At 46.6% G+C, this 15,561-nt stretch overlaps 8 protein-coding genes across 8 annotated transcripts; 4 read left to right on the forward strand and 4 right to left on the reverse strand.

Moving 5' to 3' along the window:
- Nucleotides 1-1,058: 1,058 nt before the first annotated feature.
- N7483_000541 (Efg1 domain-containing protein) lies at nt 1,059-2,119 on the reverse strand (the record flags this gene model as incomplete). The annotated part of the gene is made up of 2 exons (XM_057083979.1): nt 1,059-1,660; nt 1,717-2,119. The coding sequence occupies 2 exons, from the start codon at nt 2,117-2,119 to the stop codon at nt 1,059-1,061; spliced, it is 1,005 nt and encodes a 334-aa protein (XP_056950128.1).
- A 266-nt stretch (nt 2,120-2,385) lies between these two features.
- Nucleotides 2,386-5,485, forward strand: N7483_000542 (uncharacterized protein; the record flags this gene model as incomplete). Its single annotated transcript, XM_057083980.1, has 4 exons — nt 2,386-2,935; nt 2,996-4,000; nt 4,054-4,146; nt 4,206-5,485. 4 exons carry the CDS (start codon nt 2,386-2,388, stop codon nt 5,483-5,485), a joined length of 2,928 nt encoding a protein of 975 aa, XP_056950129.1.
- Nucleotides 5,486-5,959: 474 nt separating this feature from the next.
- On the forward strand, nt 5,960-7,047 carry N7483_000543 (tRNA 2'-phosphotransferase; the record flags this gene model as incomplete). The annotated part of the gene is made up of 2 exons (XM_057083981.1): nt 5,960-6,121; nt 6,190-7,047. 2 exons carry the CDS (start codon nt 5,960-5,962, stop codon nt 7,045-7,047), a joined length of 1,020 nt encoding a protein of 339 aa, XP_056950130.1.
- A 736-nt stretch (nt 7,048-7,783) lies between these two features.
- On the forward strand, nt 7,784-8,830 carry N7483_000544 (intradiol ring-cleavage dioxygenase; the record flags this gene model as incomplete). The annotated part of the gene is made up of 4 exons (XM_057083982.1): nt 7,784-8,031; nt 8,103-8,467; nt 8,527-8,594; nt 8,648-8,830. 4 exons carry the CDS (start codon nt 7,784-7,786, stop codon nt 8,828-8,830), a joined length of 864 nt encoding a protein of 287 aa, XP_056950131.1.
- A 269-nt stretch (nt 8,831-9,099) lies between these two features.
- On the reverse strand, nt 9,100-9,990 carry N7483_000545 (alpha/beta fold hydrolase; the record flags this gene model as incomplete). Its single annotated transcript, XM_057083983.1, has 2 exons — nt 9,100-9,467; nt 9,555-9,990. 2 exons carry the CDS (start codon nt 9,988-9,990, stop codon nt 9,100-9,102), a joined length of 804 nt encoding a protein of 267 aa, XP_056950132.1.
- A 1,206-nt stretch (nt 9,991-11,196) lies between these two features.
- Nucleotides 11,197-12,230, forward strand: N7483_000546 (uncharacterized protein; the record flags this gene model as incomplete). Its single annotated transcript, XM_057083984.1, has 2 exons — nt 11,197-11,514; nt 11,574-12,230. 2 exons carry the CDS (start codon nt 11,197-11,199, stop codon nt 12,228-12,230), a joined length of 975 nt encoding a protein of 324 aa, XP_056950133.1.
- Nucleotides 12,231-12,373: 143 nt separating this feature from the next.
- On the reverse strand, nt 12,374-13,594 carry N7483_000547 (uncharacterized protein; the record flags this gene model as incomplete). Its single annotated transcript, XM_057083985.1, has 5 exons — nt 12,374-12,507; nt 12,568-12,678; nt 12,764-12,944; nt 13,003-13,463; nt 13,519-13,594. The coding sequence occupies 5 exons, from the start codon at nt 13,592-13,594 to the stop codon at nt 12,374-12,376; spliced, it is 963 nt and encodes a 320-aa protein (XP_056950134.1).
- Nucleotides 13,595-14,404: 810 nt separating this feature from the next.
- On the reverse strand, nt 14,405-15,519 carry N7483_000548 (uncharacterized protein; the record flags this gene model as incomplete). The annotated part of the gene is made up of 3 exons (XM_057083986.1): nt 14,405-14,510; nt 14,649-14,667; nt 14,961-15,519. 3 exons carry the CDS (start codon nt 15,517-15,519, stop codon nt 14,405-14,407), a joined length of 684 nt encoding a protein of 227 aa, XP_056950135.1.
- Between the last annotated feature and the right edge of the window lie 42 nt (nt 15,520-15,561).

Here is a 15,561-nt window from a genome sequence, read left to right on the forward strand (position 1 = left end):
CACTGGTAAGTATCAAAATTCCAGCTGGTATGGGTGAGAATCGGGTTGACAAAATGAAGTCGAGACGGTGTTGATGAAAGCAAGCAAACGAAGATCAGGTGGGATGAGTTGAATGATTGACGTGAGTAGTAGAAAGCCGAAGGTGATGATAGATTTTGAGATCGATCACCTCCAGCACAAGACGCAAACTTCCAGCACAAGACGCAAACCTCAAGCGCAAGGTGCAAACGCGCGTCCTGAGAAAGATAAGACACGATATGAGGAAGATCAATGGGCCTTGCGGGCAGAGTAGTGCGATATCAGAGGCTTAGAGCCTCCAAGTCATAGATGTTCAACAGTGAAACTTGAAGTAGGATTTGAAGGAGAGAGATGTTGGTGGGAAGCTGGAGCAAGAAATGCAGGAGATTCCAAAGGGTAACGAGTTTGAGATTGGGAGGGTTGAAGAAACAACAAGAGACGAAGGCTTGTTTAGACCTGGTCTCGTGATTTTGCATTAGCGAGCGAGTAACAGTTGGTGGCTATAATAGCAAACAAACAAACCAATTCGTCTCATTTCAGGCATTGAGTCGGCTATGAGCAGTACATCTATCTTACAAACCAAGGTTATCAAGTGAAAAAGGCACAATGGACTATGTTGATGCAGCCTGATATTGCACAGGAAACATGCAGCGACATTATTAACTGATCTTTATAGAAGACGAACAAAAGAGATATAGTATACCAGAGCTAAGATTTTGTCGCTCATGGGTATGGATTCAATATAAGTATACCAGACTTTAAGTACTAGGTTATCTTAGGCAGATACTAGTATAGTCTACCTAGAAGATAGAGTGTCAATATGGTACCAGAAGGGATTTGGTAGATCGTTCGAATGTTTTCCACCTAACCAGATGGGGACTGGAGCTACCTACTTATGGAGTACTAGTATTCGGTGATAGTCGATAAAAAATGTATGCCTCAATATCATAATCTTCGCAAGGCAAAATCTTCCAAAGTTGTCATTCATACAATGCTAAGTTGGATATCAAATAAAGACATATCGACAAGTGCCCAGGTGGCTACTCCTCAAAGAATCCGCCGTCACTATCATCGCCAGCGGCCTCAATAGCAACATCCTGCAGGCGGTCTCGCTCCTTGCCATAATCCTTCCGATTCTGCTTATCCCTCTTGCCGTTCGGGACATCCTTTGTAGCGCGTCTCTCTCTCCTGGTGGTAGGTTTCTCCTCTTGAGACTCTTCTTTCTTGGGCTTTTTGCTGTCCTTTTTAGGCTGTACTGGCTGTGCCGGCTTTTGGGCCTCAGAAATAGGCTGGCCATCATGTCCAATGTTCAGCTTGCCTTCCCGGAGACGGTCAAGAGTGCCTTCCGCTGTGCACTTCTCGACAACAGACCAGAGTGGGGGTCTGGTTGCTGTTTCTTGCTGCTTGGGTTTCTTGGTATCAGCCTCAGACCCAGATTCTGCGCCAGCTTCTGCAGATGCTTTTTCTTGCTTCGGGTAGAGTGACAGGTATTTTTCGGTCAGGGGGTAGTAAATTGTGTAGTTGACGTTAACACGCGCATCGTGAATCTTTTGTTGAAGACGAGATTTCTGTTTTGAGTCGAGACCTTCTTCTTTTTCGCGGCGAAGTAGGCTGTTCAGGTTCTTGTTTGCGGTCTTTCGGTCTGTTTAATTATTAGTAACCAAAGTCACGCAGAGGAAACGCGTCCAGATGGCATACCCAAGAATCGAACAAAGTGGTACTTCTTAATCATCTGTGACCGATCGCGCCGGGCGGTCTCGTCCGCTAGATCCTGTTCATAGCCTGCAAGCGCTCGCTCTTGCACCACCCGAGCGTCCGCGGGCAATTTGGCCTTGTTGAGCAGGCGTTTCACATCTCGAATACGTCTCTTAAGATCGTTCACAGATGCTGCTTCCCTTTCATTGCGAGGTGCAGGTTTTCCCTTAGATTGAGTTGAATGGGACTGGCGTTGGTCACCGTCGCTTCCTGAATCCTCCATTTGGATGTCTTGATCATGGTCGCGTGTAGATCGGTGCTGCTTTTTGCGAGGTGCAAGATCTCCTGAGTCATGACGACTCTTGCGTTTAGAGGAATCTCCCCGAGAATGATGAGAGTCAGGCATTTTGTAGTTGGGTTGTTGAGATTAGAGATAATAATTAAAAAAAAAAATGAAGCTCCATTCGGCGCAACCCTCGGCCCGTCCAGAGATTGACGTAGCCAATGAGCGCTCATCCAAATTAGGCATATCAACCTCCCCTCGTTTCTCTCTTCCCCGCTGTGTACTCTTTATTTTATATCCAATTGGCGCTTCTTCGATCTGAGGCTCCGGCCTCTGAATAAAGTTGATGCTGTATTGTTTAATCATAATCTAGGGAGACTCACGGAATTATGGAGTCTGCGATTCGTTGGTCGCCGAGCTCGACCACAGCGGAGCAACGCTTCCTCTCCGTCGACGTCACTGGGAAGGCATTTCGCCTGTGCAGAGTTACTGGATTTGATGGCAGGAATATACAGCATGAAGTTCTCTCCCACCTCCGAGACGTTCCTCTTTTTCGCGCATTCGATTGGTCGACCTCAAATGAGAACCTGATCGCGGTGGGCCAGTCATCTGGGGAAGCTACAATTCTACGCCTCGACGCCGATAGCAAGGAATCACTTTCGTTCCCCGTACGAAATCAACGATATTGTAATGCAGTGGCATTCAGTACACATGGGCTGGTGGCATCGGGTCTCGATCGCGTGCGGAATGACTTTTGTTTGAATATTTGGGACGTGAATCAACGGCTTAGCCCCGCTGGCGCTACTAAGGGGTTCCACGAGCCTTTACGAAAGCTAGCCAGCTCCGAGCCTATCACTAGTATCAAGTTCTTCCGAGACCAGCCAGACATGCTGGTGACTGGAGTTAAAGGTCAATTTGTTCGGATCTACGATCTTAGAGGTTTGTTAAATGCTTGATCCCTGTTTGCTCGTGCAAAAGCTAATCTACATATTCACTTAGAGGGCCCCGGAAACCCTTCGTTACAATTCCCAACCCAATGTGTTCATAACTTGGCAATTGACTGGCTCGATGAGAACTATATTGCTTCTTGTGTGACGTCGAACGAAAACACGGTTTGCGTGTGGGATCGTCGGGTTGGACCTCGCCTCTCGTCTCCCAATGTTGGGTCTTCTGCTGCTGCGACCCCGAAAGCCAACCAGGCAGTTTCTGCTTTGCAGTTGAAAAATGTGTTCAGGCCTCAGAACACCATTTGGAGTTTGCGTTTTTCCAAAACCAATCGGGGCTCCTTAGGTGCATTGTCCAGCTCCGGGAAATTGAAAACTTTTGACATTGCCAAAGACCATTTATCCGAAGAGTATCGCTCATCTATAGATGAGACTCTCGGCCAAGGATCTTTCAGAAACTACCCGGAGCCGGTTTATACCAAACACATTCGAGATGTCTGCGCTCCATTTGACCATCCTATTCGCGGTTGTGCGGAGAAAGAACGAATAGTCGCATTTGACTTCCTTAACCTCAGCCTCTCATCTCAGCCAAGTGCCATTGGAATTGATGGCAATGGTCAACCGCAGATCATTACGGGTCAACCACCATGCCCGCCTGTCGCTTTATCATCAAAAGGAACACTGGCTTGTGGTGTCCCATCTAACGACTCGGACTTAAGGTCTATCCAACCATTGTCCGAACAAATATCTCCTATTTCTGAGCTAGTCGGGAACATTAGATCTCGCGTTCTCTCCAGTTCCAGAGAGTCTAGACATAATTTGGAGAGGAAGAAAAGCATATCTAGGGTCCTGAGCTCCGACCCTGTGCCGAGCCGAGAAAGCCGAGAGCGGGCGCTATCTTTAGGGACATTTGGAAGTCTTCTCACGGCGAAAGAGGCATTGACTATCTCTACACTCGGCCGGTTCCGGTGTAAAGAGGGCTACCTCTTTGATGAAGCAAGAAATCAACTCATTGTTCAAGACGATCCTACTCTCCAAGATTTCTGGAGATGGGTTCAACGTAAGCTAGCGCTACAGATAACCTTTTTGTCCCAATGCTAATAATCATGACAGGTGCTCGGTCCGACTCTTCAGGGATGAACATGGTGGTCAATGGTCTGGATATGAATTATCTTGGTGTGGGCAATGTTTGGCAAAATGATCTGGGTTTGTTCCGCCTTGCCTCTACTATTGTTTGATTCTGATGTTAATTATATGTGCCATAGGTCATGGGTCCGAAAAGCGCCAAGACCGCGACAGTTCCAAAGGAGACGATGAGAAGCTGGCAGCGGAAACCATAGTTCAGCTGGCTGGCCAACTGGGTCTACCTGAATTTACTGGTTGCGAAACCTTACGTGTCGAACACCGCCAACTGTGCCTTCGCCTCTGTGGCGCAGCCCATTCAAGGCGAGAATTGGAGGATTTAGTGAAGAATCTCTCGGCGGAGAGCCAACACACAAAGGCTGCTGCGCTGGCTATCTTCCAGGCTGAGCCCAAACTGGCCTACTTGGCACTGCGGAGCAATCAGCCCACGCAAGCCCATAAACTGCTGGCCATGGCAATAGCCGGTGCTGCTAAGGGTGATAATAGTGCCGACTGGGAAGAAACATGCGCAGAGATCTCGAAAGAACTTACAGATCCATATGCAAGAGCTATTCTAGCCTTTGTGAGCAAGGGAGATTGGCATGCGGTTATTCAGGAAACTACACTCCCACTGAAATACCGTGTGGAGGTTGCATTGCGCTGGCTTCCAGATGAGGAGCTCAGCGAATATCTGAAAGATGCCACAGCAGAAGCCACGCAACAGGGTGACATTGAAGGTGTCGTACTGACTGGTCTGGGTCATCTAGCAATGGGTTTGTTTCAATCTTACATTGACAAATTCAACGACATCCAGACTCCGGTTCTGGCCATGAGCTATACCGTACCGCGGATCATCAGCAATCAAGCCTACATCACCCAATTTGAAGCTTGGCGAGAGACATATCGCCGACAGATGAATTCTTGGAAACTGCAACTTGAGCGGGCCCGATTTGATGTTGGCTCGCGTCAATTTGCTGTCACTGTTGACGGACGCAAGCTCATTCCGCCGCCGCCGCAACAGGTTAGCCTGAGCTGCAACTACTGCACTCGCCCACTTACACAAAGCGATGGATCATCTCAAGTCTCTCCGTCCGCCACAACAGAGACAATTCACCCCACTGTGGGTAGTCCTCTCGGGTCCACGGCTATGTCTGGTACTGTGTGTCCCCGCTGTGGTCGTCATATGCCCCGTTGTGGCATATGTACACTCTGGCTGGGCTCTCCAGATCCGATGTCTCGTGCGGGGATTACTGCAGATACAGAGTCGAATCCTCGTAAAGCTACGGAGACTGAGGTGATGCGCCGCTTTGTGGTTTTCTGTATTCATTGTAATCATGGCTTCCATGCCCACCATGCGCGAGACTGGTTCATGAGGCATAAAGTTTGTCCTGTGGCTGAGTGTAGCTGCATCTGTGATCGTTGAAAATACACTGGGGAGTTGATTAATCCCTGATGTAGATACTGAGATTTTGTAATTTTGCCTTTTTGTTTCAAGAATATACCCCTTGGTTCTGTTATGATATCTTACTAGAGGGCTGATAGTGATCAATGTTATTCCTTACCTAGTATGTACTAAGACCTGGGGAGCCTTTAAATTCAAAAATTAAGCATTCAGGCTGATTGTCAATGTAATTGACTAGGCTATTTTCATTTAAAACCAGGTATATGATATATCGATATGACACACTGTGAGTCATTCTTTGTTCTGAGTCATGGTATGTATACGGCCAAAACCCAAGAGTGCCCAGTGCCAGTGACTGATCGACCAGTGCGGCTGCGGCTCTTGATATTCTGCCCCGCAGCAACTTGATTTTCAAGCTCCGCAAATCTTGACCAGCTCCCCGCACCACTACAGATATCACACTACACACCCAGAATACCATCTTCGCATACAGCTATGGCAGGAGACAGGGTGAGACAGAATAAAGACCAAAATCGAGGCAAAGGCCAATCTCGTGATGTGCAGATCTCGAAGGCTTTGAGTCTGTTACTGCGCCATGCTGCAGAGAAAGAAGGTCTCAAGCTGAACACACAAGGCTACGCAAACGTAGCAGATGTGGTATGTGACTCTCTTAAGCTACGAAAAATATCTCTGATCATTCCACCAACCTAGTCTTCTCTACACAGTTACAATGGCGCAAGCTCAAATCAATCAAATGCTCATTCGATGAAATCAAACACGCCGTCGACTCATCTGATAAGAAACGTTTCGCCCTCCTGCATATTCCCTCATCGCAACCTACTGCCTCTACATCGACTGCTACAACGATACCCGGATCGCACTCGGTCGAAGAAGCCGAGTCCGTCAAGCCGGATACGAGCACCTCAGTCCTGGAAGCACCTTCAACTGCAGAGGAACAAACCAATACTACACAGCAAGCGCTTGCTGCGGCCGATGCGAACCCCGCAAACTACCTTATCCGCGCGACGCAGGGCCACAGTATCAAGACTGTCGATGCAGCCTCTTTCCTTGAGCCGCTATCATTGGACGATGAATCTAAGCTTCCGGATACAGTAGTCCATGGAACCTTCCACGGTGCTTGGCCATTGATTCTACAGTCGGGTGGACTGAAGTGCATGACTCGAAACCATGTGCATTTCGCAACAGGACCATCCCTCGAATCTATAATTGCGGCACAACAGGAGGAAACGAACGAGACTAAGCAGGGAACCGGTGAAAGAAAGGTTATTTCGGGTATGCGATGGGATGCACAGGTTTTGATCTACATTGATATTCGGAAGGCATTGAAAGCTGGGTGTCCATTCTGGCGTAGTGAGAATGGGGTAATTCTGAGTGAGGGATTACCTGTCTCCGATGCCAGTGGCGATACTGAAGGAAGTGTCCAGAGGGTTCTCCCGGTAGAGTTTTTTGATGTTGTTATTGAGCGGAAGGCTAAGTTGGGGAAGATTTGGGAAAAGGGAGAGGTGTTGCAGGAGTTGCCGGCTCATTTGATGAACAAGGGGAATCCGAAGAATAGACGTTGAATGATTAGTTATATCAGTATAATGACATGCTCTATCTATTATTCCATGGTGTTTATTGGCCTTGTTTCCCAGGCATTAACTCCTAACTAACTTTCCCAATCCGATGTAATATGTAGAGTAACAGGTGGATCTACTCAGTACCTGCATCGGCATCCTCACAAATTACATAGTGAACTACTTTCATGATCGCCGACTTTAAATCTCATCTCTCTCCAATCCCCCGAATATCAAATCCATTAACCAATGACGATCACTCACATCCGAAACTGCGGGGGAGTCGGAAGCGTACTTCTTCATTCATTCCACACTGCCCGATCCGATTACCCGAGTTATCATCAGCATCCGACGCCGCACCGACCCAATCAGGCCACCGGCCCCCGCCATTTTGCGGGGTCAATTCTCGAATGAGCATCGACTAGTTGGTCAAGTTCAATTTGGGGACCCGGAATTAGGCACAGGGCACCAGATCCGTGCTTTGCCGCGTCACAACTAGGCTTTCCAGGTGGCCTAAATCCCGTCGGATCTTCTGACACCTACTTTCAATAGTACTTAAATACGGAGCTCTGCAACATCCCGGCGCATATCCGTTTTTAAAAAGGTTTAACCTCTACGAAATTCACTTCAAGTGTTGTACAAAACCGAACCCTTATCCCTTCCAAGGTTTTCACTTTGGTATCACCAAGAAAAAGTCTCAGAGCAATATTCAAAGCTTAAAGAATAGCTTTACATTTTCATCATGGCCGCTCACAGATTTGATCCCGAGTTCACCGACAATGTCATTAACTCAATGGGTCCTAAGACCTCACCGCGTATGCGTCAGCTTATGAGCGGTCTGATCAGACACGTTCATGACTTCGCGCGCGAGAACGAGCTTACAGTTGACGAGTGGATGGCTGGTGTGAAGATGCTCAATTGGGCAGGACAGATGAGTGACGATAAGCGCAATGAGGGACAACTAGTCTGCGACGTCATTGGTCTGGAAACGTAAGTCATATATTGAAGACTACCTGAATTCTGCATGCATAATTAAGGCTAGTACTAATGATATTCAACAGTCTTGTTGATGAAATTACTTTTACTCTGGCCGATGAGGCTGCAGATGCGCCCACCGCCACCGCCATCTTGGGCCCGTTCTTCCGTGCCGATACCCCGTGGCGCGAGAACGGCTCCGATATTGTCGTTACTAAGCCAGATGACGGCGAGATGGCCTTTATGCATGGTCGCATAATGGATGTTGCCACTCAGAAGCCTCTTGTTGGCGCGTCAGTTGAGGTGTGGCAGGCATCGACAAATGGATTGTATGAGCAGCAAGATTCCAATCAGGTTGAGTTCAACTTGCGTGGAAAGTTTAAGACAGATGCCGATGGTCGCTACTACTTTTATTGCTTGCGGCCGACACCTTATCCCGTTCCAGATGATGGTTAGTTACACTCTGTCTTGTCTTGTGGTGTATTTGGTAAGCTAACAAGAGCTGAATAGGCCCTGCTGGAAAGCTCCTTGAGTTGATGGACCGTCACCCCTTCCGCCCTGCCCACATTCATATTCTTGTAAGCTCGTTTCCTTGTGAATCGCATCTTCCCGTACTGATTATCTTTTTTAGGCTACTCACGAAGGCTACCGCCCTCTCACTACTCAGATCTTTGATAGCCAAGACAAGTATCTGACCAACGACTCCGTGTTCGCGGTTAAGGACTCCTTGATCGTGGACTTTGTCCCCCGCGAGGGCGACTCCAAGGCTGCCCTTGAGCTCAAGTACGATGTTAAGCTTGTGGCTGATGAATGAGCCAATCAGGCTTGAAACCGAAAACCATACATAACTTGCTTGCACATGTGTATATTGCCTGCCTGTTACTTTTGATTTACGATAGCGTTCTTGTACATATTTGAAATGAGTCATTTGGAGCATCGAATGAATTTTTATACTTCTCACTCATTTCTCACGAAAAGCTTCGGATTTGCATGTTTTTTAGACCCAACTTTTCATGCTATGAATTGGCAACACGACAGATTTCCACGCTATCATATAACTTAAGTTGTAACTCATACTATGAATCAAGCAGAAATGTCATCCGCGAATTTTGCAATAAGTGATCCAACCTCGTCAGGGGCTTCAATACAATGCCAATGACCAACTCCCTTCAGCACCTCAAGGGACTTACTCTTACTCGAGACATGCTCAAAGATATGCTGACAACCCGCCATGGGCGCGGACTTATCCTCCTCACCAGCAAGAAGTAAGAATGGCGCCTGAACGGCCGCATAGTTTGCCGGCTGAGCGGTTGAAAGGGCGCGGCAAAGAGCAGCGTAGCCCTTAGGATCCTGACCGAGAAGCAGCTCTCGGATAAAGGCCTTGTGGAGTGGGGTGCTGCCGGATCCGACGGCAGCGGATGGAATAGATTCAGCCATGGGTGCCATGCCAGCTGGAGATACGTTAACGCTAAGATCCAAGAAAACCCTTCCAAGATAATCGGGCAATGTGTATTATGAGCAATAAAGGAATCACTCACCTTCCAAGACTGTTTCGGCTCTCTTGCCCATAACTGATCCTAACATCTCAGACGGGTGTGTCGGTCCAATTGCCACAATTCCCACCACCCGATCCGGATACCCCGATCCTATCTCGGTGACAGTTAATCCACCCATTGAGTGGCCAACAACGACGGCTTTGGGAATATTCAAGGCATCTAGGACACCAATAGCATCTGCTGCAATTCCAGGGATTGAAATGGTGTCATTGGTATATGTTGAGCGAGCAGAACCATATGTGTCGATTGTGATACAACGATGCTTTGAGGTCAAGTGAGGTAGAACAGCGAAGTAGTAGTTTTCAGAGGATCCAAGACCATGAATGAAAATAAAGGTCAGGCCATTTGCGTCTGGTGGCCCGGTGGGGTGAGAATCGGTATAGTGAAGCCGGTGAGTGTTGGCTTGAATGAACGGCATTGTGGAGGAAGCTTGAAAGTAGAAAAAATATGTAAGATTGAATATGCAAGTTGAAGAAGAAGGGAAGGAGAAATATGCTATTGTATTAAATCCGATCTATAATCAGTTCAAGCTCTGCTATGGTACCGGCTTTATCTATGGTGGGGCAGTGGGGGTTCCGAATCGCCGCTTTAATCATATTCACAGTTCACAGTTGGTATAGGTTTAATAGCTTCTCCAAGTGATCATTGACATTTGACTAGAAGAGCTTTTCCTCTAAGTGATGTGTACCTCAGAACTAGAAATAATTACACTGGAATATTGTTCTACTGCGTACGGTATATGATCCGATCTAAAGCAGTCATCACTGGATGTGATGTGACATCAGTACAAATATCGGATGACCCGGCTCTCTCCAGGTGCTAAGGTGATTCTGCTTTTATATGTGATACATTTTATTAAATTTGTAGCCCCGGGATACTACTTACTTAATATAAAGATGAAAGAAAAAAAATTATACAGTGCTAAAAAGAAAGGATCAGAGGAACCCACGCCCTTTCGGAACACCCCGGAGGGATTACCTAAACGTGTCGCCTTAGTTAACCACCTGGGCACTCGGCCACCTTGCCTTATTAATCAAATAACCCTCATAACACCCTCATCAACGCACTTCCAAGGTTCCATTTGATTTGCGCTATGTATTCGTGGACCTCATGCGAGTGAAGAACCAGACCGCAATTTCTTGGCAAACTCTTGGTGCTCATCCATAGTGAAACAGCATGGGAAGAAGCATCTGGCGTGCCCAAAGCTGCCGAACATGCATTACAAGGAAGGTTAAGGTGTGTCAACATTTGAATATCTACATGCTCCGTTTTCTCTAGACTAATTCGTGGATCCGCAACTTAAAGTGCGATAAAGGCAAGCCAGGATGTCTACGATGCCGAGCCTCAGCCAGGACTTGTGGTGGATACAGGTATAGATCTTATTGCACTCATGACCAGATATTTACTCCAGAACTGACCCTAACACAGGAACAACGAAGAGAGAATCAATTCTCCACATATACCAAGTCAATCATCCCTGACAGCATATCAGAGTCAAAGACAGCTCATCTCTCAATTTTTGGATGATTATCTCCCACCAAAGACATCTGCAGGCAATGCCTATCAATCCTCAATATTCTGGGTGGAGAGATTTTTGGATTTTCTCGACTCACAGTCAGCCATTATGAAGACCTCCATATCTACTTTGACTTTGATGCATATCTCCAAGTCTCAAGGAGACACTGCATTAGCAGACCGCAGTAGGCATTGCTATAATCTACTTTTGAAGCAAATCTTTGGACTCAAGGAGCTCAAAGATCCAACTGATCTTATTCGCACTGGAATGATTCTTGCGCTATATGAGACTTATAATCCAATCCCAGACCAGGAAAATGCATGGCCGATCCATGTAGAGGCCGCTTATAATCTGATGACGAGTTCTCATACTCCGAAGGAGCATTTACTCAATGAACATGATTTACGTCGACTATATACTACTGAGGTATGTCAAAGTTATAATATGTTCATATTGAAAACTGCACTTGAATTAACACCCAGTAGTTTCTCCGCATTTGGATCAACGATCTTGTTATAATCCCGCAGATTCCTCACTCAACTTGGTCCTCAATGGGTATATTCGATGAGCTCCTCGAATTACTCTTCAACGCAACTAAATCACTTTACGACTACCGAATAAAGAAGAAAATGAAGAGCTGCGATCTAACATCAATTGAGAATATGTTAGCAATCACAAGAAATATAGAGACCCAGCTTTTCGACTGGTACAGCCAACTTCAATTGAAGAACGGCGACTCTCTTTTTGCGATCCAAGAGCAGTCCTCTTCTCCGCAAGCCGACGCGCACATTCATCAATCGGTTCTTATCTTCACAAATACATCAACTATACCACTGCTACTACTTTACTGGCTAGGTCTAGTGATTATTTACAACTTCATGTTTGAGGCTCTGGATAGCCTTGCATATTGGCGTTCTCCTCAAACAACGAGATACCTTCAGCACAAGATGAACGACACGGATGCTCTGTGTTGTCATTATAGCGATCTGATAGCCCAGTGCCAGGCTAGCGTTACTACTGGAGGTGGACTGGGAAATTACATATTTGCAATGGCGACTTTCTCAGCTGCACAGAATGTCAAGTTTAAGCGCAAGAGAGCTACACATAACTCTGCACTGGAGATACCGGAGCTGCACTCTTAGTGATTCCAAAATTCTTCATATCACTCAGTCGATCCAGAACTTGAAGCAAAGGTTAAACAAATTAAATTCGATACCCATACCTACTACTACGCAGTCATCTTTTCATATTTTATGAGAATAATTGATGCGGTGAATCAATTAACCTAGCTGAAGAATTTCTGACCCACAAGATCCTCACTGAGCGACCACAGTCTCTCTGCATTCTGGGGGTCCAGAGCGTACTCTGCAGCCTCGCTATTATTCACTTCATTATTGACCATGTAAGATCCGTTCTTGTCTGTATGGGCTCGTTAATAAGGAAAATTGTCTCAGACATTATAGCACCAAAATAACCTACCGGAAATTGTTGGGTCGTATGCCGAGACAATCAGTTTGGCTGCACCTTCGGTTGGTGTTTTCCAACCCAGATTCGGGGAATTGTTGACACTGCCATCGGCGTGCTTCCAGCCTGGTTCCATATACAGTCAGTTAATTGGTTCGAATTGCTTGGAAGATTTCTGTGGATATGGAGAGGAATTGAGTGAGAGACATACCAGCTTTGAGAAAATCTTCCATAGACAAATGCTTTACGATGCCAGTTAAAATCCGTCCAGGGTAAAGACTGAATGACTGCACGCCTTTGTCTCCAAGCTTCTCAGCCAAGGAAACGGAGTACAGCATATTGGCGGTTTTGCTTTGCCCATATGCCTGCCATTTGTCATAGCATTTACCGCCCTAATCCAGAGGCCAGTTATCATCGGAGAACAGGTTCTGATAGAGACAAACAACATACCTGGAATCCAGGATCATCAAACCGGACAGGTCCTCTCTTGTGACCAAGACTACTAACATTGGCCACTCTGATAGAAGGAGCTCCCTGCTGCAAGAAACCTTCCAGTACAAGGTTCGTAAAGAGGAAATGGCCAATATGGTTTGTTCCAAATTGAAGCTCTAGACCTTCTTTCGTAAGAGTGTATGGGGAAGCCATCACTCCGGCACTGTTGATGATGATATCAAGCGTTTCAGGATAAGCGTTTACTTCTTCTGCAGCCCTTCGGACGCTTTCCTGAGAGCTAAGATCCAGCAAAAGTAGTCGAGTTGGCGCAGAAGGTGTTTCCGACTTGATTTTTTCGTCCAATTCTTGCAGTGTCCGCATATTCCGACCTGCAAGAACTAACAAGGCCGGCTCGAACTTGGAGATTTGAATCGCTGCCGTGCCTCCAAGGCTGCCCGGGGTAACTCCAGTCATCAACACTGTATGCGTTAGTTACCTATCTGACAGTTCAATCTGGATTTTGGCAGAGCTTACCCTTGCTTCCCTTGATTTCCGAGGACAGGTCTTTACAGACTTCCTCACTCGTAGACTCGGCTGTGAAACGTGCCATTCCAATTTTTCCCCCTTTTTATGAAGATGATTGATTATCTCTTTCACGAATTGACATGATATGAAGCGACTTAAGTATCTTTTCTGAGGCAACAATTCGAATTCCATATCATTCTCATGCAGTCGGAGTTTACCATCTGAATCCGTATACCATATTTTGAGACCAATCAAAACTCATATAAAACCGAGTTTCTGGAGCTATGCGAAGATATTCCCTAACTCCGTTCATCTTCATCTTGGAAATGATATCAATCTACACTCTAAAATGACCCAACCAATGACATTCTGAATAAACCCGAGCTTGCATATGAACTTGGCTCCACATATAGCGAAACACAGATTTTATTGAATGTACATGGATATGGACTCGGAGTTAAAGACCACCTGAGCAAGTTTGATTTGGGACTGTATTCAGATCAATAACTCGAATGTACATCGGCAGTAGTCATAGGAGTCAACTGGTATTTTCATTATGATCATTCTGGATGGTACTAGTAGCCTAAAGCGGCAATGAATATGAACCAAAACAGGAAACTATTATACCGAAGTAAAAGGCATATTGATAATCTCGAACCCTTTACAAAACTGTAATATCCGTCGGAACCTCATGGTATCATGTGCACCTCAACCGTTGTGATCCCTGTTTCCAAGAACCCGATGCTTATCCGAGGGCGGATGTGACCTGCCGACCGTCGGACCCGCAGCCGATTCAATCCCTTCGGACTGCCAAGACTCCATACTCCAGAACTCCAATCCGAGTTCAATTTAAACAAAGTGGAAAAAGTCGTTGCCAATGCTTATGTTCAAAGGTCTATCGTGGCTTTGATCCCAATCCGAGAAGTTCTCCAAATGAATCACCACAGCCGCGTGAGAAGACATCTTCCAGATAATCAGCTGTATCGTCGCGGAACGAATCACTTTGTGAAATTATGGGGGGGTTTATTCATCTGCGGAGGTCCACTCGGCGGTGGTTGCAATAATGTGTGATTGGTATTCGTAGAATTGAGAGGAGCTGGGATATCGCGATGAGTGTTTTGAGTGGCCGCAACTGCAACTGTAGCTGCTTCGGCTTCTCTGATTATTTCGTCGTCGTAGAATGCTGAGCAGTCGGAGAATTCATCGTCATCGTCCTCAGCAATCTTCAAGCTCTCGTTTGCTGTCTCTAGACCGGGGGGTCTGAGGCTTTGGTTGTTTCAGGACCCCCGTGTCTTCAAGAGCAGCGATTTCATTTTCTAGCTCTTCGTCTAGATCATCAAAGTACTCTAGATCAGGGCTTTGAGGTTTCGGTTCTTCCGAGGGCCCCGTATCTTCAAGAGCAGCAAATTCATTCTCTGGCTCTTCATCTAGATCGTCATAGCAGTCTAGACCAGGGGTTTGAGGTTTTGGTTCTTCCGTGGCCCCCGTATCTTCGAGAGCAGCGATTTCTTTTTCTAGCTCTTCATCTAGATCATCAAAGCAGTCGGAATCTGGCTCTGTGTCTCCCGATGCACTGTCAACTTCTGTATCTCCATCGTGGTGGACGTCGCACTCTGTAAGCGGAGGCTCGGGGCTAGGCGTGGAGGAAGGTTTTTTAGCGATCGGTTCTTTGGCCGGAGATTCTTCAGAAGCTGGTGCTCGATTTGCGAAGCCTAGGAATTTCGATAGTAATGGCTGGCTGGATGGAATTTTAGGTGCGAATGGATCAGGCAGGCCCTGTTTTCGAGCCTCTTCACGAGCCTTGGTCTCCTGTTCAACTTTCTTCTTCTTATTTGCAATTCGTTTCTTTTCTCTTTCGCGTATGTCTTTTGCTCGTTTGTCTAGTACCTCTTCGCGCTCGATCCTCTTCAGCTGCTCAGCCGTGAACCTGAACCGTTGGTCGCTGCGCTGGTACCGGCGTCGTACAGTGCTGGATTTTTCGAGGATGATCCGACGTCGCTCTGGGGGCATGGTGGAAACACCGTCGGGTATGAGTGGATGACATATTCCCAC

This window comes from Penicillium malachiteum (assembly GCF_028827825.1).
Source record: "Penicillium malachiteum strain IBT 17515 chromosome Unknown utg000001l:1.0-8184562.0:1.0-8186909.0, whole genome shotgun sequence".
Taxonomy (NCBI): domain Eukaryota; kingdom Fungi; phylum Ascomycota; class Eurotiomycetes; order Eurotiales; family Aspergillaceae; genus Penicillium; species Penicillium malachiteum.